Below are 16,992 nucleotides of genomic sequence, written 5' to 3'. Positions count from 1 at the left end.
CTCTGGAAACCTCATCCTTCTGAGCTTCCATCATAACCATATCACCAGTCCCCGGTCCTGAATAAACCCTTTGCCCATTTGCTCTCATCCACTCCTAAGCCGCTGAGCACCGGAGGAAAAGAAACCCAAATCCCTACTAACTTGGTCCACTGCAAACTGGTGCTAGCTAACCTCAGCCGAACCCTAAAGCCTGCGTGCTGTCCTCATGTAGGCTGTCTCGTACTCTTTTCCATGTTCCTGAAGCTCCCAATACAATGTTTATCATCCCCCTCTCAGGAGAAGACATCAACACCTAATATTCTTAAGGCTTAAGTCAGCTGTCATAAACTCTCCTTAACACGTTCTCTTTTCCTCAAAATGTATCTTCTTTCAAAGGAAAGGGTATTCTTCCTGTTTTCCACCCGACCCTTTGTTCTTGATCGCACACTCTCCTGCCTGCCAAAACTTGGACCCACTAACTGTTTACTTTCTCTGGCCCTTTCCCACTGACCATAAATATGTTCAGATATTCTTTTTTTTTTTTTTTTTTTTTTTTTTTTTGAGACGGAGTCTCGCTCTGTTGCCCAGACTGGAGGGCAGTGGCGCGATCTCGGCTCACTGCAAGCTCTGCTTCCCGGGTTCATGCCATTCTCCTGCCTCAGCCTCCCGAGTAGCTGGGACTACAGGTGCCCGCCACCTCGCCCGGCTAATTTTTCTGTATTTTTAGTAGAGACGGGATTTCACTGTGTTAGCCAGGATGGTCTCAATCTGCTGACCTCATGATCCGCCTGCCTCAGCCTCCCAAACTGCTGGGATTACAGGCATGAGCCATTGCGCCTGGCCATTCAGATTTTTTTTATCCCAAAAATCCTTAATGTCTACTCCCTTTTCTCTCTAAGTATCAGATGTTTCCTTTCCTCTTCTAACAAACCTTTCAGAAGAAAGTTCTGCGTTGTGTGTTTATATTCAGTACGCCTTTGCAATGTGCTCTTAGCATTCTCTTAAATTTGGGTGTTTCCAAAAATCTCTCTTTTCTCCATACTCATTCTAGTAAAGCACACCTCTGACTCTATTTTAAGGTCTTCCATGGATCTCCAAACATCATTAAATAAAATCCCTATCTTCAAGGCCCTACATACCTGGGTCCCAACCTACTTCTCCAGCCTCATTTTCCATCACTCCCTTACATTCACAGCATCCAGCAAAAAATAAAAATAAAAATAAAGTAAAGCTTTGGTATCCCCCAAGTATGCCCTGCTCATTTCTGGTCCCTTCTTTCCAACTCTCCCATCTGTTTGCTCTTGACATTCCCAAGTTTTACAACATGTCCCACCCATCTCAAATCTCTACCAATGAAAATTCTGTCGTTATCTCAATGCCCATTCAAGCGGTATTGTCTCCAGAGCCTTTCATCCTTCATTATTCATCCAGAAATGCTCTCTCCCACCTTTGAGCTGTATCAAGCAGTCATTTTATCACATTCCCTTGGATTGACAGTGACGTATACATACATGAATATGAATCTTAGTTTAACCAAGACTGTCGAGTTTATATTCATCCTCCCGGGGTTATTATGAAGACCAGCTCTCTTCACTCTCAAACGTAGACAAATTTGAATACTAAATTATATGGTCACCTTTTCTCTATATAGAATTCACCCCTTCCAAACTAGATTGCAAATTCCCTAAATACCTAGAACAAGAATGTATACAATAAGCCCTCATATTTGTTGAATGAATAATAAATAAATAAACAAAATGAGTAAAGAAAGATAGAGCCTCAACGTGATTTGTCATCTAACCTGAACCAATCTTTTCCTTTTTTACTGACTCATTCTCATACATATAAAATAAGGATGTTTCTGATTTATTTCCAGGAAGATTGCAAGAGTTATTTTAAGGTTTTCAGGAGGAAAAACACTGTAAATCTAGGGTAACGTTTTATTATAATTTTCCAAATGTCTCACCAGTCTCTAAAAACTAACTTATCAGATAGCATATGGAGAGATTTAGATATCTATTAGCAGTTCTATTTTAAGTAAGAAGGTAGGTAAGTACTTACTTAATTATACTAGGTAAATATTAACATTTTTTGGGCATTTTTCTATATTTTTGATATTCTTAAGCCATCTAACAAGTGAAAGGCATAAAACAATTTTTACTTTAACTTTTCTATTTATTCAGTATCTGGCAAATGGAAATTACCATTCCTTGTATTAACGTACTTTTAAATTAGACTAAAAAAGGAAAATAAAAGTAGTTATAGGCAAATCGAGCTGTCCTGGCTCGAAAAATAACCCAAACAAGCCAGTAAATCTTAATCAAATTGAATTTTCACAACTAAAGCTTAATATATAAACAAGCAAAATAAACCATTAGGAAGACATACCTTGCAATCAACATATGGTCCTGAATGTAGGCTAAAAATTGAGGGTGATCTTTTCTGGCAATGTATAAACACTCTCCATGCAGACAAAGAATCTTCAGGCAATTGAGCATATTAAAAAGAATGTCTGGCTCTTCAAACTTAGCCATTTCCTATACAAAAAACCACATGGTTACTAAGTTATCCAAAACAGTAATGCTACCAAGCCAAGTATTCAAAGACATCAGAAAATATACCTGGAAAATGGTATATATTAGTCTCAATGTTACTGGAAGCTGTTGGTAGCAAAATTTTCTTTCAGTATCATTCTTTACTGCTGTGAAGAAATAATTACACAAAAATTAGGCTAACTCTTCATTTCTCCCATCATTCATCAATTTATCAAGATCATAAAAACCAACAGGAGTAACAAATTGACATAGAATATATGCAACATTGTTTGAGCAATGTTTTTGTTTGCTCTCCAAATTAGCATATATCCCTGCTATGATACTAGTGCAGAAAATCTTCTGAATTGAGAATTCTCAGTTTCCATTTTCCACCATGCAGTCCCTCATGAATTCAGATGTTTTTGGCTCCCTGGAGCTACCCCTACCCAGAGACATCTGCATACATGATGGACTGCACAGTGCTGCTAGTTCTGTTAGTTCTGTTGCTCCCTGAAGGGACTTGGAACCTGGCTAGCTATGCCTTCCTAACTGGAAGGGAGATATGCAGGTATGAGAGGTGTTCGGCCAGGCGCGGTGGCTCATGCCTGTAATCCCAGCACTTTGGGAGGCCAAGGCAGGTGAATCACTTGAGGTCAGGAGTTCAAGACCAGCCTGGCCAATATGGTGAAACCCGTTCTACTAAAAATAGAAAAATTAGCCGGGTGTGGTGGTGGGCACCTGTAATCACAGCTACTTGAGGGCCGAGGCACGAGAATCACTTGAACCCACGAGGGTGGAGGTTGCAGTGAGCTAATACCGTGCCACTGCACTCCAGCCTGGGCGATAGAGCAAGACTCAGTCTCAAAAAAAGAGAGAGATAGAGAGTTGTTCAAGTTGTACTACCAATTAAAGGGGTTTATCCCATGGATTCTCACAAAAAGAGGTGCATTTTGAAACAGCTGAACATATTCAGATGAGAACAACTACTCATTATTTTCACCCTCTCGTGAGGATCTCTAAAACTTTTGCCCCCATACTGGGGGCAGCAATATATTATACGTGAGGCATGCTAGAGAAAAGAATTCACAAGTTAACCAGATGCAGAAACTAATGCAGAATGTGTTAAAATCACCATTACACGTTTTGGCAATCCCTAGGATCAGAGGCAATGGCAGTCAAATTCTCTTGGTCTAGATACTGAAAAGTCCATTGGGAATCTCTCGCCTGAATGTATTTTAAATGCTTGTCATAAGTACTTGACTGTTTTGTTTGATGTGAACATTTTCAGTACATTTTTGGTGCTGGACATATCTGACCGCTATAGGAAATAGGGGCCAGGCCTCAAGATGGGAAAAAGGGAAACACACTAGAAGGGAGGGGAAGCCTCTGAACACATGTCGACAGAGCACCCCTGAATTCTAGGACAGGAGAGCTCCAGATCACCACCTGAAGGCCCGCAGAGCAGAAGCAGGAGGGAGGCTCTGAACAGCAGGGAACCCTGGTCTTGGAAGAAAGAGAAGAGGGGCTCTCCTGAGGAGACAATTTATAACTGCATCCTGCAAGACAGCAGAGAGCCTGACCAGGAAAAGAGGCTAAAGCTGCCACAGGAGCCTGGAGGAGCATGCAGGGGAGAACAAAGCATGTGTTTTAATAAGTGGACTGTATAACAATTCAGCAAGGAAAAGAAAAACATTTAAAAATAAATTGCTGGCCAAGTACAGTGGCTCACACCTGTAATCCTAGCACTTTGGGAGGCTGAGGTGGGTGGATCACTTGAGGTCAGGAGTTCGAGACCAGCCTGAACAACATGACAAAACCCGTCTCAAAAAAAAAAAATTAGTTGGGCATGGTGGCGGGCGCCTGTAGTCCCAGCTACTCAGGAAGCTGAGACATGAGAATTGCTTGAACCTGGGAGGTGGACGTTGCAGTGAGCCGAGATCACACCACTGCACTCTGGCCTGGGCAACAGAGTAAGACCCTGTCTCAAAAAAAAAAGAAAAGAAAAAAGAAACTGCTTAGTTTCAACCACTGTTCCAATACAATATTACATAGAAATAAAAGCAGCAGTTAATTGATCTGTGTGCAAGCTTAGGTTTAAAAAATGTATTTGCATAGAAAGAAGATAGGCTATTGGATCATGTGTGAAGTCCTAGCTTCCTTAGGTATGAATGCTTGAAAGAAACATAACTGTAGGCCTGGGCCCTGGCTGCTGCAGCACCTAAAACAAGTTAATTAATCCTAAACTAAACTAGAAGACCTGAGTTCTAGCCCCAACTCTGCCATTAATTAGTTGTTTCCAATTCTCAGGTCCCCATCCCAGGGATACCCAGACTTGGAGCTGGGGAGTGGAGCTTTTGCTTGTGTTTCTGCTTCTCAGTGACTCCGATGTTCCGTTACAGCTCTGGAATCATGTGAAATATGAAGTACAAATTGTGAATGAATAGTAGGAGTGACATGACCAGGGGCAAGTCATTTAACCCATCTGGGATTTATTTTCCTCATCTGCCAAGTGCAAAGCCTAAATAAACTGGATCAGCAGATTGTAAACTTCTTTTCTGCAGAATATTTTGTTTACAGAAAATCTTAGAATTCTAACACATGGCTGGGTGCTGTGGCTCACGCTGTAATCCCAGCACTTTGGGAGGCTGAGACGGGTGGATCGCTTGAGCCTAGGAGTTTGAGAACAGCCTGAGCAACATGGCAAAACCCCATCTCTACAAAAAGTTTTAAAAAATTAGCTGGGCATGGTGGAGCATGTCTGTGGTCCCAACTACTCGGGAGGCTGAGGTGGGAGGACTGCTTGAGCCCGGGAGGCCAAGGCTGGAGTGAGCCGTGATCGCGCTCTCCTGCACTCCAGCCTGAATGACAGAGCAAGACTCCATCTCAAAAAAAAAAAAAAAAAAAAAAAAGAACTCCAACATACGAAAGAGAGCATCAAGTCGTCGGAGTAATCTGGCAGAAGCAAGGTGGGGAGCCTGCTGGGTCTTTATATTTTGCCCTCCTCTTTCCCCCAGGGGTTGCCCCAATTGAGGATGTTCCAAAAGAAATCACACCGAGCCTTTACAGCTCCAAGAAATGCACACTGAAAACCAGAGAACCAGACAATCTCAGGTATTCCTTCAAATTCTAAGGTTTATGACATGAAATAGTGTGAGCTGAGATATTCATACACAATTCACTGTTCATATGATCCATGGAGAAGCAGTTAGTTCTGACCAAAGATTTTGTAGGGTTACTTTCGTCTGAATAAGACACCTCCACAGTTGCAATGAACCCCAGAAAACAGTCCCCTAATAATATCTGCTGCTCATTGAAGGAATGATGCCAAGCCCATGCCTCCCGATACTGGAGTGGGCTTCCAGGAGCAAGCTTTTTTTTTTTTTTGAGCAGAGTTTCACTCTTATTGCCCAGGTTAGAGCACAATGGCGCGATCTCGGCTCACTGCAACCTCCGCCTCCCCAGTTCAAGTGATTCTCCTGCCTCAGTCTCCAAAGCAGCTGGGATTGCAGGCATGAGCCACCACGCTTGGCTAATTTTGTATTTTTAGTAGAGACAGGGTTTCTCCATGTTGGTCAGGTTGGTCTTGAGCTCCCGACCTCAGGTGATCCACCTGCCTCAGCCTCCCAAAATGCTGGGATTACAGGCGTGAGCCACTGTGCCCAAACAGGAGCAAGCTATTCCAACTCTTTCAGATCATGGATGCAGGAAGATTGAAAAGCTGCCCAGATCTGCCCAGGTCTCATATAGATCCCCAGAGTGCCACCATCCAGAGCTAGAAATCAGGCTTTCCCAGAGGCACGTGGGGTCACATCCTGAAATCCCTAAATGCCGTCATGTGAAAGGAGCTAGAGTACGATTCCTGAGCATGTCTGCCATCTCGCTTGCCCCCATTGCATCCACCCAAGAACCTTGAGACAAATGACAAAGAGGCCACTCCCCAGACCCAGCTAAGAGCCAACAAAGTAGCCTCCAAGCTCAACCTGCACAGCCCAACCGCCAGAGCCCCATTCTTCTATCCAAAAACAGTCTGCTTTGGCCAGATGCCCTGAGTGGCTGTCAAGATTGTCAGCGCCTAGCCTTGGTCCACAGAGAACAGCATGCATTGTAAGTAGGGAGGCGATGAGTTTTTATTGAAAACTGGCACCTACTGCCAGAAAGATGCTCAGGGAACTGGGTTCTATGGGAACTGTAATGGATCTGTTCACTTTATAATCTGCTGGGAAATGTTCCTCTGCACAAGTCTATACTAAGGAAACCACGTCTGAATTTGCCCAAGTCGATATTAAACCAAGAACCCAGTGATTTGAACATCAGGCCCTGTGCACACAGTACACTCCCCAGCAGTCAGATCACACCTACCAGCACGTTCCACAGGCTCCGTGCGATTGCCTGGGTTCTCCCCATGCTTGCTTGAAGGATTCTCCTCCTCCTCCCCTTCAGGGCCTATGATAAACTCTGGTCTGGAAGAAAGGAGGCTATCCTCAAGGCTGTCTGTGGGCTCCTGAAATAAACAGGACAGGCAGCCAGGTAAGCAGCCCTGGAGGGGTGTCAGGAACAGTTTGCTCAGCTCAGCAAAGCTGGACTGCACACCTGCTGTGTCCTGGGCCCCATGCTGCTGAGGCCAGAGGCCAAGGCACCACACCCCAAAAGACCTCGAGCTTATTGCCAGAACAGTGAAAAGAAAGCTCTATCCGCTATTGCTGAAACATTTTCTTTCACTTCAAATATATATAGAAGATCAAAAACATCATTAAATCTTCCTAGGCCTGCTTTCTCACCTCAAGTCACTCCCAGCCATGTGCATGTTATTCAATAACAGGACTTAATTAGGAAGGAATAATAAGGGGTTCACAGAGCTATATTAAGATGCAAATGACTGGGCACCGTGGCTCACGCCTATAATCCCAGCACTTTGGGAGGCCGAGGTGGGCGGATCACAAGGTCAGGAGTTCGAGTCCAGGCTGACCAACATGGTGAAACCCCGTCTCTACTAAAAATACAGAAATTAGCCGGGCATGGTGGCACACACCTGTAATCCCAGCTACTAGGGAGGCTGAGGCAGGAGAATCGCTTGAACCTAGGAGGTGGAGGCTGCAGTGAGCTGAGATCACACCACTGCACATCAGCCTGGGCGACAGAGCAAGACTCCATCTCAAAAAACAAGATGCAAATACTGGCCAGGTGCACTGGTTCATGCCTGGAATCCCAGTGCTTTGGGAGGCTGAGGCAGGAGGATTGCTTGAGGGCAGGATTTGAGACCAGCCTGGGCAACACAGTGAGACCTCATCTCTAAAACAATGTTTTAAATTATCCAAGCATGGTGGCATGCCTGTGCCCAGTTACCCAGGAGGCTGAGGTGGGAGGATCCCTTAAACTCAGGAGTTCAAGGCTGCAGCTATTCATGATCCCACCACTGCACTCCTAGGTGACAGGGCAAGACCCTATCTCTAAAAATAATAATAATAATAATAATAATAATAATAATAATAATAATAAATAAATAAATTTTAAAAAATTTAAAGACACAAATACTGCTTGTCCAGGGTAGTCAAATTTTTAGGAGCGAGAAACTGCTATAACATGTGAGTTACAGACAGCAAGTTATGGCAACCCAAGTGTCTGTCAACAGCTAGCTGGAGAAACAATTTAAAAATGCATACATTTGGCCAGGTGTGGTGGCTCACACCTGTAATCCCAGCACTTTGGGAGGCCGAGGAGGGTGAATCACTTGAGCTCAGGAGTTCAAGATCAACTGGGCAACATGGCAAAACCCCGTCTCCACAAAAAATAATTTAAAAATTAGCCAGGCATGGTAGTGGGTGCCTGTAGTCCCAGCTGCTTGGGGGGCTGAGGTGGGAGAATCACCTGAGCCTAGGAGGCAAAGGTTGCAGTGAGCATGACTGAGCCACTGCACTCCAGCCTAGGAGACAGAGTGAGATACTCTCTCAAAAAAAAAAAAAAAAAAAAAAAAAAAAATCTACAGTATTCATTGTCACTTAAACTTTGTAATATAACTTTGTGATAAAAGTTCTTTCAAGAATACTAGTAATGCATGAAACCATATGAATGGAGGCACTACAACCCTCACTCAAGCCACTTAATAGAATTCTGTATAGTGTGGCTCCAGTTTGTATCCCTTTCCAAGAGCCTGAGTTGGCAGAAGCAATGGGAAAAGTTTCTTTTAACATAGTCTCACGTACAACCCAGCATGGAGTCTAAGATGATGCTGGAGGAAGACTCCATTACATCAGCTACTGCAGTCTTTAATGATATTATACATGGGTCATCTTGTTTCTTCAACTGCTTACCACCAGCCGGCTTTCTTCTTTGGGAGCTAGTCTCTCCAGGAGTTCACAAGCAAGCTGATAGCAGAGGATACTAGACTGACATAAGTTGCACTCGATTGCTTTTTCGTCCTTCTGGCAGGTGTGGGATCCCCCCCAGGGGGCTTGGAAGACATTGTTTATAATAGAAATAATATCCTTTGATAAGCTGTGCTCTAAACCCATCGTGATTCCATCATCTTGTAACTCCATCTGAAAGACATCGAAAAAAGGACACACACACACACACACACAGGAAAAAAAAAAAGAAGAAGAAGAAGAAGGAGTTTGATCCATTTGTCCAATATTCCATTGGCACACTACTTGGGGATAATTTTCACTAACTGACAGCAATATTGAATTGTTTAAAGACAATATAGGCTTCAAGACCATGAATATACATTGCTGTCCATGGGTTTTTCTAGAAGGAATATAAACACAAGACGAAGCAATCAGAATTATTTTAAAAATCACATAGGACATTTAAAAGAGAGCTGTTGTTGTTTTTGGCTCATCGGTTTGTGAGATTTTACACATTTGAAAAATGCTCCTCCTCACCTAGAGTCCAGATCTTGGTTTCTAAATACCATGAGCTGCTAAAAGGAACCAGGGCTCCTTGGAGAAATGGCTGAATTCCAGGGCTGGGGCTAGGAAAATATAAGATGAGCCCGGAACATCTTGTCGCACCAGAAATTAAGGAAGAGTTCACGGAATGATGTGGACGTGCCAAAAGAACACAGGAGCCAGCTTGAAAAGATTCCCACTGGCCAATTGTGGAACACGAGCATCAAGATACAGAATCACAGTGACAGATTATAACTCAACAAATAACATAAAAATCCATGGGCACTGCGGGAGTAAGTAGATAAATAAATAAACACATAAATGGGAAAGAAGGAGAAACTATTCCATCAGTAGAGTACCGGCGAATACATTTAGAAGAAATGATGGAATTGGAAAATTATCACTTGACTGTCATGATAGTAATAATTGATGAATCATCCATTGATGCTAAAACTAGTGGATGAAAGTCTGATAAATAAATAGGAAATCCATAAGGTATTTACAAATTACTTATTAGTTACAAAAGGGAAAATAGTGACTTTATCACAGAAAAATCTTACAGATTTTGGTCACTTGGTTAAGGTGACTGACGTTATCATCGCAGTAATGGGACATTATTATATCTTACGCCTGCTGACATGATGCATTACAAAGGATGTAACATCACATCTGTGGTCTTCCTACCAAAAAATGCATGACCCAAATTAATTCATAAGGAAGCATCAGGCAAACTCAAATCGAGGGAGAGTCCACAAAATAACCAGACTATACTCTTCAAAAATGCCAAGGCCCCATAAGTATAGACACCCACGAGGTACCCACAAAAATTTAAAAAAATTTTTTTTTAAAAAGTCAAGGATGTGAAAGATAAAGATGGAGGAGCTGTCCTAGATTAAAGAAGACAAAGGAAACAGTACATATAATTGCAATGAGTGCTTCTAGATTGTTCCTTAATCAAAGCCAGGCTTTCTTCTCTTGCTATAAAGATATTACTATTATTATATCAATTTTTAACATTAATAATTTCTGTAAGTTATATAGTAGTACTACAACAATATTAATTTCCTGATTTTGATAACTGTACTATGTTTATGTAAGAGAATGTCCTTAGTTTTTAGAAAATACACTCTGAAGTGTTCAGAGATAAAAGGACATCATGTCTGCAATTTAGTCTCAAACAATCTATTAAAAAATAAATGCATACACATGCAGAGAAAGAGAGAGAAGCAGATGTGGTAAATGTTCACATCTGGAGAATTGCAGGGAGGAGTATTTGGAAATTCTTTATAGTATTCTTGTAACTGTTCTGCAAATCTGAAATTGTTTCAAAATAAAAGGTTAAAAAGAAATGTTCTCATCAAAACCTTTTTAACTTCTCTTTTAAAATTAACTTTAAACATCAATGTATAAAATATATTAAAATTAGCTTCATCACTATAGAGTTGTACCTTGCCCCTCCCAACAATAGTATCATACTTTTTGTTCCTGCAATTTAGTTAACAGAATCAATTCTAATGACGCTAGGGTGTTTCTAAAATTCAATCCATTCTCATATGTCACCACCACTGCAGATATTCACATAAGTAGTTTTCAGACTCTCTGGGAAATCCCCAAAGGAGTTTGCAAAAGGTCTTGGGTGATGCTGCATCATTTCGGTTAAGTGTGGAGATGCCCAACACATGGAAAGAACTGCTGTACAACGCTTTCTCTCATTCTTCACCTCTGAACTAAAGGAAGCTCATGCTTCAGCTACCTGCTTCAGGAGAAGATCAAACATGAGGATGAAACAATTTAGATTCATTTCATCATCTTCACAATCAAAGTCAATAGTCCTTCCTCCTGGGTGTCCAAAATTCTTGAAAGGGCTACGAAACGGACTACGCATAGGACTCCGAAACGGACTCTGGAAAGGACTATGAAATGGACTGAGCATATTGTGCTGAACTCGTCGACCAGGATCAGAGGCAACACTCACCTACAAGAAAGAATGGCAACACAGAAATGAATTCACAGAAGCTCAAATGGCTGTGTAAAATATTTGGGGACTCTATGGAAGGTATTTCCAACTGTCACACTTATTTCCTTCCTTAACCGATGGCATTAGTACCTCCAAATACTAAGGAGTCTCTCAATATATAAAAACAAAAAATAAAACCACTCAAACTTCCTAGTTGTCAGGAAGTGACATCAACATGCTGAAGAATGAAGGCATCTGCCATTACATTTTTCACCCCATCAAACATGTCCATTTAGACCAGATTGTTTGAATATACTGAAAACTGTACCCTGGAAAATGAGAATTTACAAAAGTAAAATATTGCAAGATAATGTTTAGAATCAGAAGCACAGAATCTCAGATTGACACGATTGGTTAAAAGATGGTCTCTGGGGATTACAAGTATTAAACTATTATGGGTCAACAATATATCACAAACCTTTTATACTGGTTATTCTCCATTTGTCCACTCAACCCCCACTCAGAACTTCACTACCTCCTTGGCCCTACTCTGTGCCCAAGAAGTCGTGGACTGAGTCTCCTCTGGCTCCTTTGCTGCCTAGCTTCCAGCTGGGTTAAGTCAATGGTTTTTATTCTTTGGATTTTTTTTGTCATTGTTTTGTTTTGGGACAGAGTCTTGCTCTCTTGCCCAGGCTGGAGTGCAGTGGCATGATCATGGCTCACTGCAGGCTCGACCTCCCAGGCTCAAGCGATCCTCCCACCTCAGCCTCCCAAGTAGCTGGGACTACAGGCATGCACCACCAGGTCCAGCTAATTTTTTGAAAATTTTTTTGTAGAGACAAGGTCTCATTATGTGGCCCAGGCTGGTCTCTAACTCCTGGACTCAAGCAGTCCTCCCACTTCAGCTCCCGAAGTGCTGGGATTAGAGGCATAAGTCACCAAACCTGGCTGGGTTCAGTGAATGGGAGGCACCAGCAGAAGTCCTGAAAGCTGGAGGAGAGAGAGGCAGAAGTATTTCCCCTTCTCCCTGCCCACTTGGGTGCTACATCTCTGGGAGCATCTCTAGCACTCCATAACTTCTCCAACCAGCCCTTTCTTAGAGTTCAGCTCCTGTTTGGTACTCCAGGAACTCTCTCCCTTGTTCCTTCAGCCCTGGGGGTGTAAGGACTTTCTCCTGGACTGTTCCTGGACTCTGATTGCCTTGTCCACCCGTACTGCTCCTTTAGCTCCTTTAAGCTTTCCCATAACACTATAGGAAGAATCTCCATTAAAGTCTGTCATTTAAACTATGTGGGATAAATTCTGAATCGGGACCCTGACTAACACATCTGTACATCACTCTCAAATCATATTTCCCTCTCTTTTTTTTCTTTTTCAATTTTTATTTTAGAATCAGGGGACACATGTGCAGGTTTGTTACAAAGTTATATTGAGTGATGCTGAGGTTTGGGATATGACTGAACCTATCACCTAGGATATTTTTCTGTCTTAAAAACCTTTGTGGTCACCACAAAGCTCTTCAAACACCATTTTTAAGGTAAAGAGGAAGATTACCCCATTAGGAATCAGAATACCCAAGCATTCATGGTGTTATCTGTAGGAAATCACTTCACTTCACTGAACATCAGGTTAGGCAGTTGTAAAATGAAGATAATGAGTTCTTCCCTGGCTGCCTCACACAACCCTGTGATATTGTTTATTGTGAACACATTGCACAGAATAAAGTGCCACACAAAGGAATGTCATCTTAAAGGTTACGGAAGAAAGAAATAAAGTATAGATGGTTGGCAGCTGGTTCCTATCAGGCAGATGACAAAATAAGTAATGATATTCTTTAAAATGATGAATACAAACCCATAATCATGTTCCATTTTTTAATCCCTAGATATCAGGTGGAATGGCTGGAGGCCTGTGGCATACAGTGGGGGAAATTTTGTAGAGAGGCTTGACAAGGAAAGAGTGGTGAACATTTTCTGCCAACCATCCAATAAGAGTCAACCTTTCTACAGCTGCTCACGGCCTGAGAACAGCAGCACATCAGCAGAGACTCGATCAGGCCTCCACTGCCAACCATCCAATAAGAGTCAACCTTTCTACAGCTGCTCACGGCCTGAGAACAGCAGCACATCAGCAGAGACTCTATCAGGCCTCCATAGAAAAATAATCAAAGCTGTCCAGCAGTTTGTATACACTTTAGACCAGACTATGTTGACTTTTCTCATCTACAGTGACGCAAAGGGGTCAAGAAAGTGGGCTCAGTTGGTTCACAGTGATAGCATCCCTCACGTTCACCACTAGTTGATCGTATCTTACCAAAAGACAAGGAAAAAAAATCATCCAAACTTCTGCCAAACTCCTTACCCCCAAAGTGAAGCACTGATCTGCCTAGGAGCTGGTAAAAAATTCTTATTCAGCAGGAGACTCATAAAAATGGAATGTTACCAAAAAGTTACTCTTTTTCATCAAGGGAGAGAGCTAAAATTCAAAGCAATTAAAAAGAAAATGAAAACTCAATAACTTACTGATTATATACTATACCAAACAAATGTGACTATCTAATGCACTTAAAAGATGAACACAGCAAGATGGGAGGAAAACACATTTTTGGTTTCTTATGACAGTACTTTCAGGCTTAGGATAACTGACAAGGGTTTTCAAAATTTTTAAAAGTAAGACAAGAACAAATGTGGCAATAATTACCCTTCGAGATGCAAGGTTCCCCGCCAGTTCACTGACTCTTGATTTTCTTTGATTTGCCAGCTCTTTGACCGAATTAACTCCATCAGAAAACATACTTATTAGGAGTTGAAGTGGAACCATGATATCCAACTCCGATAATACCTAGGGGAAAAAAAGGCATATATCCCCCAAAAAACACATGTAAATTTTAAAACTCAAAAAAGCTACATTTAGCCTTCTTTTTCCAAAGCAAATCATTGACCATGAGGATATTTAGCCTTGCATGTGTTCTATCAACACAGTCATCCTCCAATTTTCATACTAAGAAAATCAAAGTTATCATTGAACTTTCTCCTTTCCTCACCCCCAGCATCCAACAGGTCACCATGTTCTTTCTACTAACACTTCTCAGTTTCTCTTGACGCTGTCCCCCACTCTCCATACCCACCGCTAGTGCCTCAGGTCCCCACCTTTCTCCTGGACTAGCAATGCTTCTCCAGTCCATCCCCACTCTGATCTCAATGACCCATCCCATCTTGCTGTCTGGTACAACTTGGTGTCAGTCTGGGCCCAAATCAAGTCACCTTCTCTGTCATTAATTTTCTGGAAAAAAAAAATGCCTTCTTCCTTCAGACAGAATTAATCCATCCCTGTTCTCTGCTTTCTTGACCTTTATATATACCTTTATTAGAGCAATTATTACTTTTTCTTCTGTTTAATTATCTAATCCTATCCCTCCCACTGAGAGCTGCTTAAAGAAAGGAAGTATGCAGAAAGGACTATTTCTGGTCCCATTTTTATTCCAGTTTCTATTCCAGTGCCTGGCCCACAGGAGCTCTTGCATGTGTTTCCACAATTAATTATAAATGAGTCAACTCTAACCTCAACTCTAACCTCTAATAGTGTCCACTCTATCCTCCAAATAGACCAAGGCTGGAAAACCTCCTTCAGCTGCAGCACTCTGTCTTATAAATCAAGGTTGGATGAAAGCCCAGTACGTAAAACGTGTAAATATTGCCGCTGTAGCTAGACGGGGGACAAAGCTGTATGGGCTCATCCCCAAGGAGAACAGTGTAAGGGCTGTGCAACTGGGTAACTGAGGCAACATCCAGCCATCTGTAGGAAGACTGGCTTTCTTAAAAGGAGAATTACCTTACTGAAATCCGTTTGGGAATAAATGGTTAAAATTCTAAATCCCAAAGTTGACTTTTTTTTTTTTTTTATGAGACAGGGTCTCACTCTGTTGCCCAGGCTGGAGTGCAGTGGCCTGATCATAGCTCATTGCAGCCTCGATCTCCTGGGCTCAAGAGATTCTCCTGGCTCAGCCTCCCAAGTAGCTGGGACTACAGATATGCATCATCACATCCAGCTAATTTTGGTATTTTTTGTAGAGATGGGCTTTGGCCATGTTGGCCAGACTGGTCTTGAACTCCTGAGCTCGAGTGATCCACTCACCTTCGCCTCCCAAAGTGCTGGGATTACAGGTGTGAGCTACCGAGCTGGCCCAAATTTTGACTTTTTAAAAAATGGTCTCTTTACTCTTTGTCAAATGTGAAGAATATTGCTCTTCAGTTTCGAACCCAGAAAGGCATCTTTACAACTTGAAGAGCTTATGGAATCCTATCCTTGCATGACACAGAAATGTATCTGTACCTGTAGTTAACCTAAACATTGATTCTGTCCTCATTGTCTAAAACTGCCCAAACTTCATATCAGGTATTCAAGTCAATTTAATAAACTTTAATTGAACATCCACTTTCTTTTTTTTTTTTTTTTTTTTGAGACAGAGTCTCACTCTGTTGTCCAGGCTGGAGTGCAGTGGTGCGGTCTGGGCTCACTGAAACCTCTGCCTCCTGGATTCAAGCAATTCTCTGCCTCAGCCTCCCAAGTAGCTGGGATTACAGGTACCCGCCACCATGCCTGGCTAATTTTTTGTATTTTTAGTACAGATAGGATTTCACCATCTTGGCCAGGCTGGTCTTGAATTCCTGACCTTGTGATCCACCCACCTCGGCCTCCCAAAATGCTGGGATTACAGGCATAAGCCACCGCACCCAGCCCTGAACATCCACTTTTAAATACAAAGCATGTGCTATATTCTAGGAGGAGAGGATGAAGAGGTTTATAAATACAGAAATGAGTAAGACCTGGCCCTTGTACTCAGGAGGTTGTAATCAGGTGGAGAGAGAGACAAAAACTGTGAGACAGAAATAGAACCAAATTCACACAGAGAACCTGGGCAGATGAGGGCTTGAAGTAGCAGAAAACTTCACATAGGGGATAATTTTTGAGATGAACTTTAAAAGGTAGGTTGGAGTTCACAAATAGAGACACAAGAGAAAGTCATCCCAGGCTGAGAGAACAGCACGAACTAGTCACTAAATCCTTCCCCATCTTTCCAAGTAAAGGACCTGTTTAATATCAAAGATTTAGCAGAATCCCACAAGACAACTATTATACTTTTAATAGCCATTGATGGAAAAATACAAAAGGACCTCAAGCTACTATGAATTCAGTAATATTATTGCACAAGTTATATATTTATATGTTATTACCCACAACTAGAGCAACATATATTTGAAATTTACTCATTTATCTATGGATAGGAAATGTTCTTTCTTGGCAAACATAGGGACTTATGAACTCTTTGCTACAACTCCCACCCCCTCGACCCAGGAATCTAAAGCTTGTAAGCTAAGAATTATTTCCTAAAATGATCGAAAGTATTATTCACTTACATGAAGCCATAGTAAAGCTTGCTCCTGCACAGATGAGGGGTATCCTGTAAACCGACAACTAATAAAACCAAACATCTCCTCCATTGAGAAAGGCAGAGGACAGAGTTCAATGTCAAACATTTTGCTGGAAAGCAGAGCAACACAAGTAAATGACCAATGGGCATAGATCGGGTTGTACTAATGCCACCAATGTCATTCTAACTATTCCCTATTTGGAA

General features: G+C 41.9%; 1 protein-coding gene across 3 annotated transcripts in view; it reads right to left on the bottom strand.

Moving 5' to 3' along the window:
- The window catches only part of UNC79 (unc-79 homolog, NALCN channel complex subunit), a 366,916-nt gene that overhangs the window by 120,167 nt on the left and 229,757 nt on the right, over nt 1–16,992 (bottom strand). For all 3 annotated transcript variants that reach the window (XM_010384517.2, XM_030930113.1, XM_030930114.1), the window contains 7 exons: nt 16,775–16,898; nt 14,058–14,198; nt 11,154–11,375; nt 8,822–9,049; nt 6,873–7,014; nt 2,601–2,680; nt 2,368–2,516 (listed from right to left, as the gene is read on the bottom strand). In XM_010384517.2, coding sequence (XP_010382819.1) covers nt 2,368–2,516; nt 2,601–2,680; nt 6,873–7,014; nt 8,822–9,049; nt 11,154–11,375; nt 14,058–14,198; nt 16,775–16,898 — 1,086 coding nt within the window. The remainder of the gene's footprint in view (nt 1–2,367; nt 2,517–2,600; nt 2,681–6,872; nt 7,015–8,821; nt 9,050–11,153; nt 11,376–14,057; nt 14,199–16,774; nt 16,899–16,992) is intronic.

The sequence above is a fragment of the Rhinopithecus roxellana genome, chromosome 5 (genome assembly GCF_007565055.1).
Source record: "Rhinopithecus roxellana isolate Shanxi Qingling chromosome 5, ASM756505v1, whole genome shotgun sequence".
Lineage (NCBI taxonomy): Eukaryota > Metazoa > Chordata > Mammalia > Primates > Cercopithecidae > Rhinopithecus > Rhinopithecus roxellana.
The sequence above is the reverse complement of the archived record's forward strand: the minus strand, read 5'-3'. Positions and strand labels throughout refer to the sequence as shown.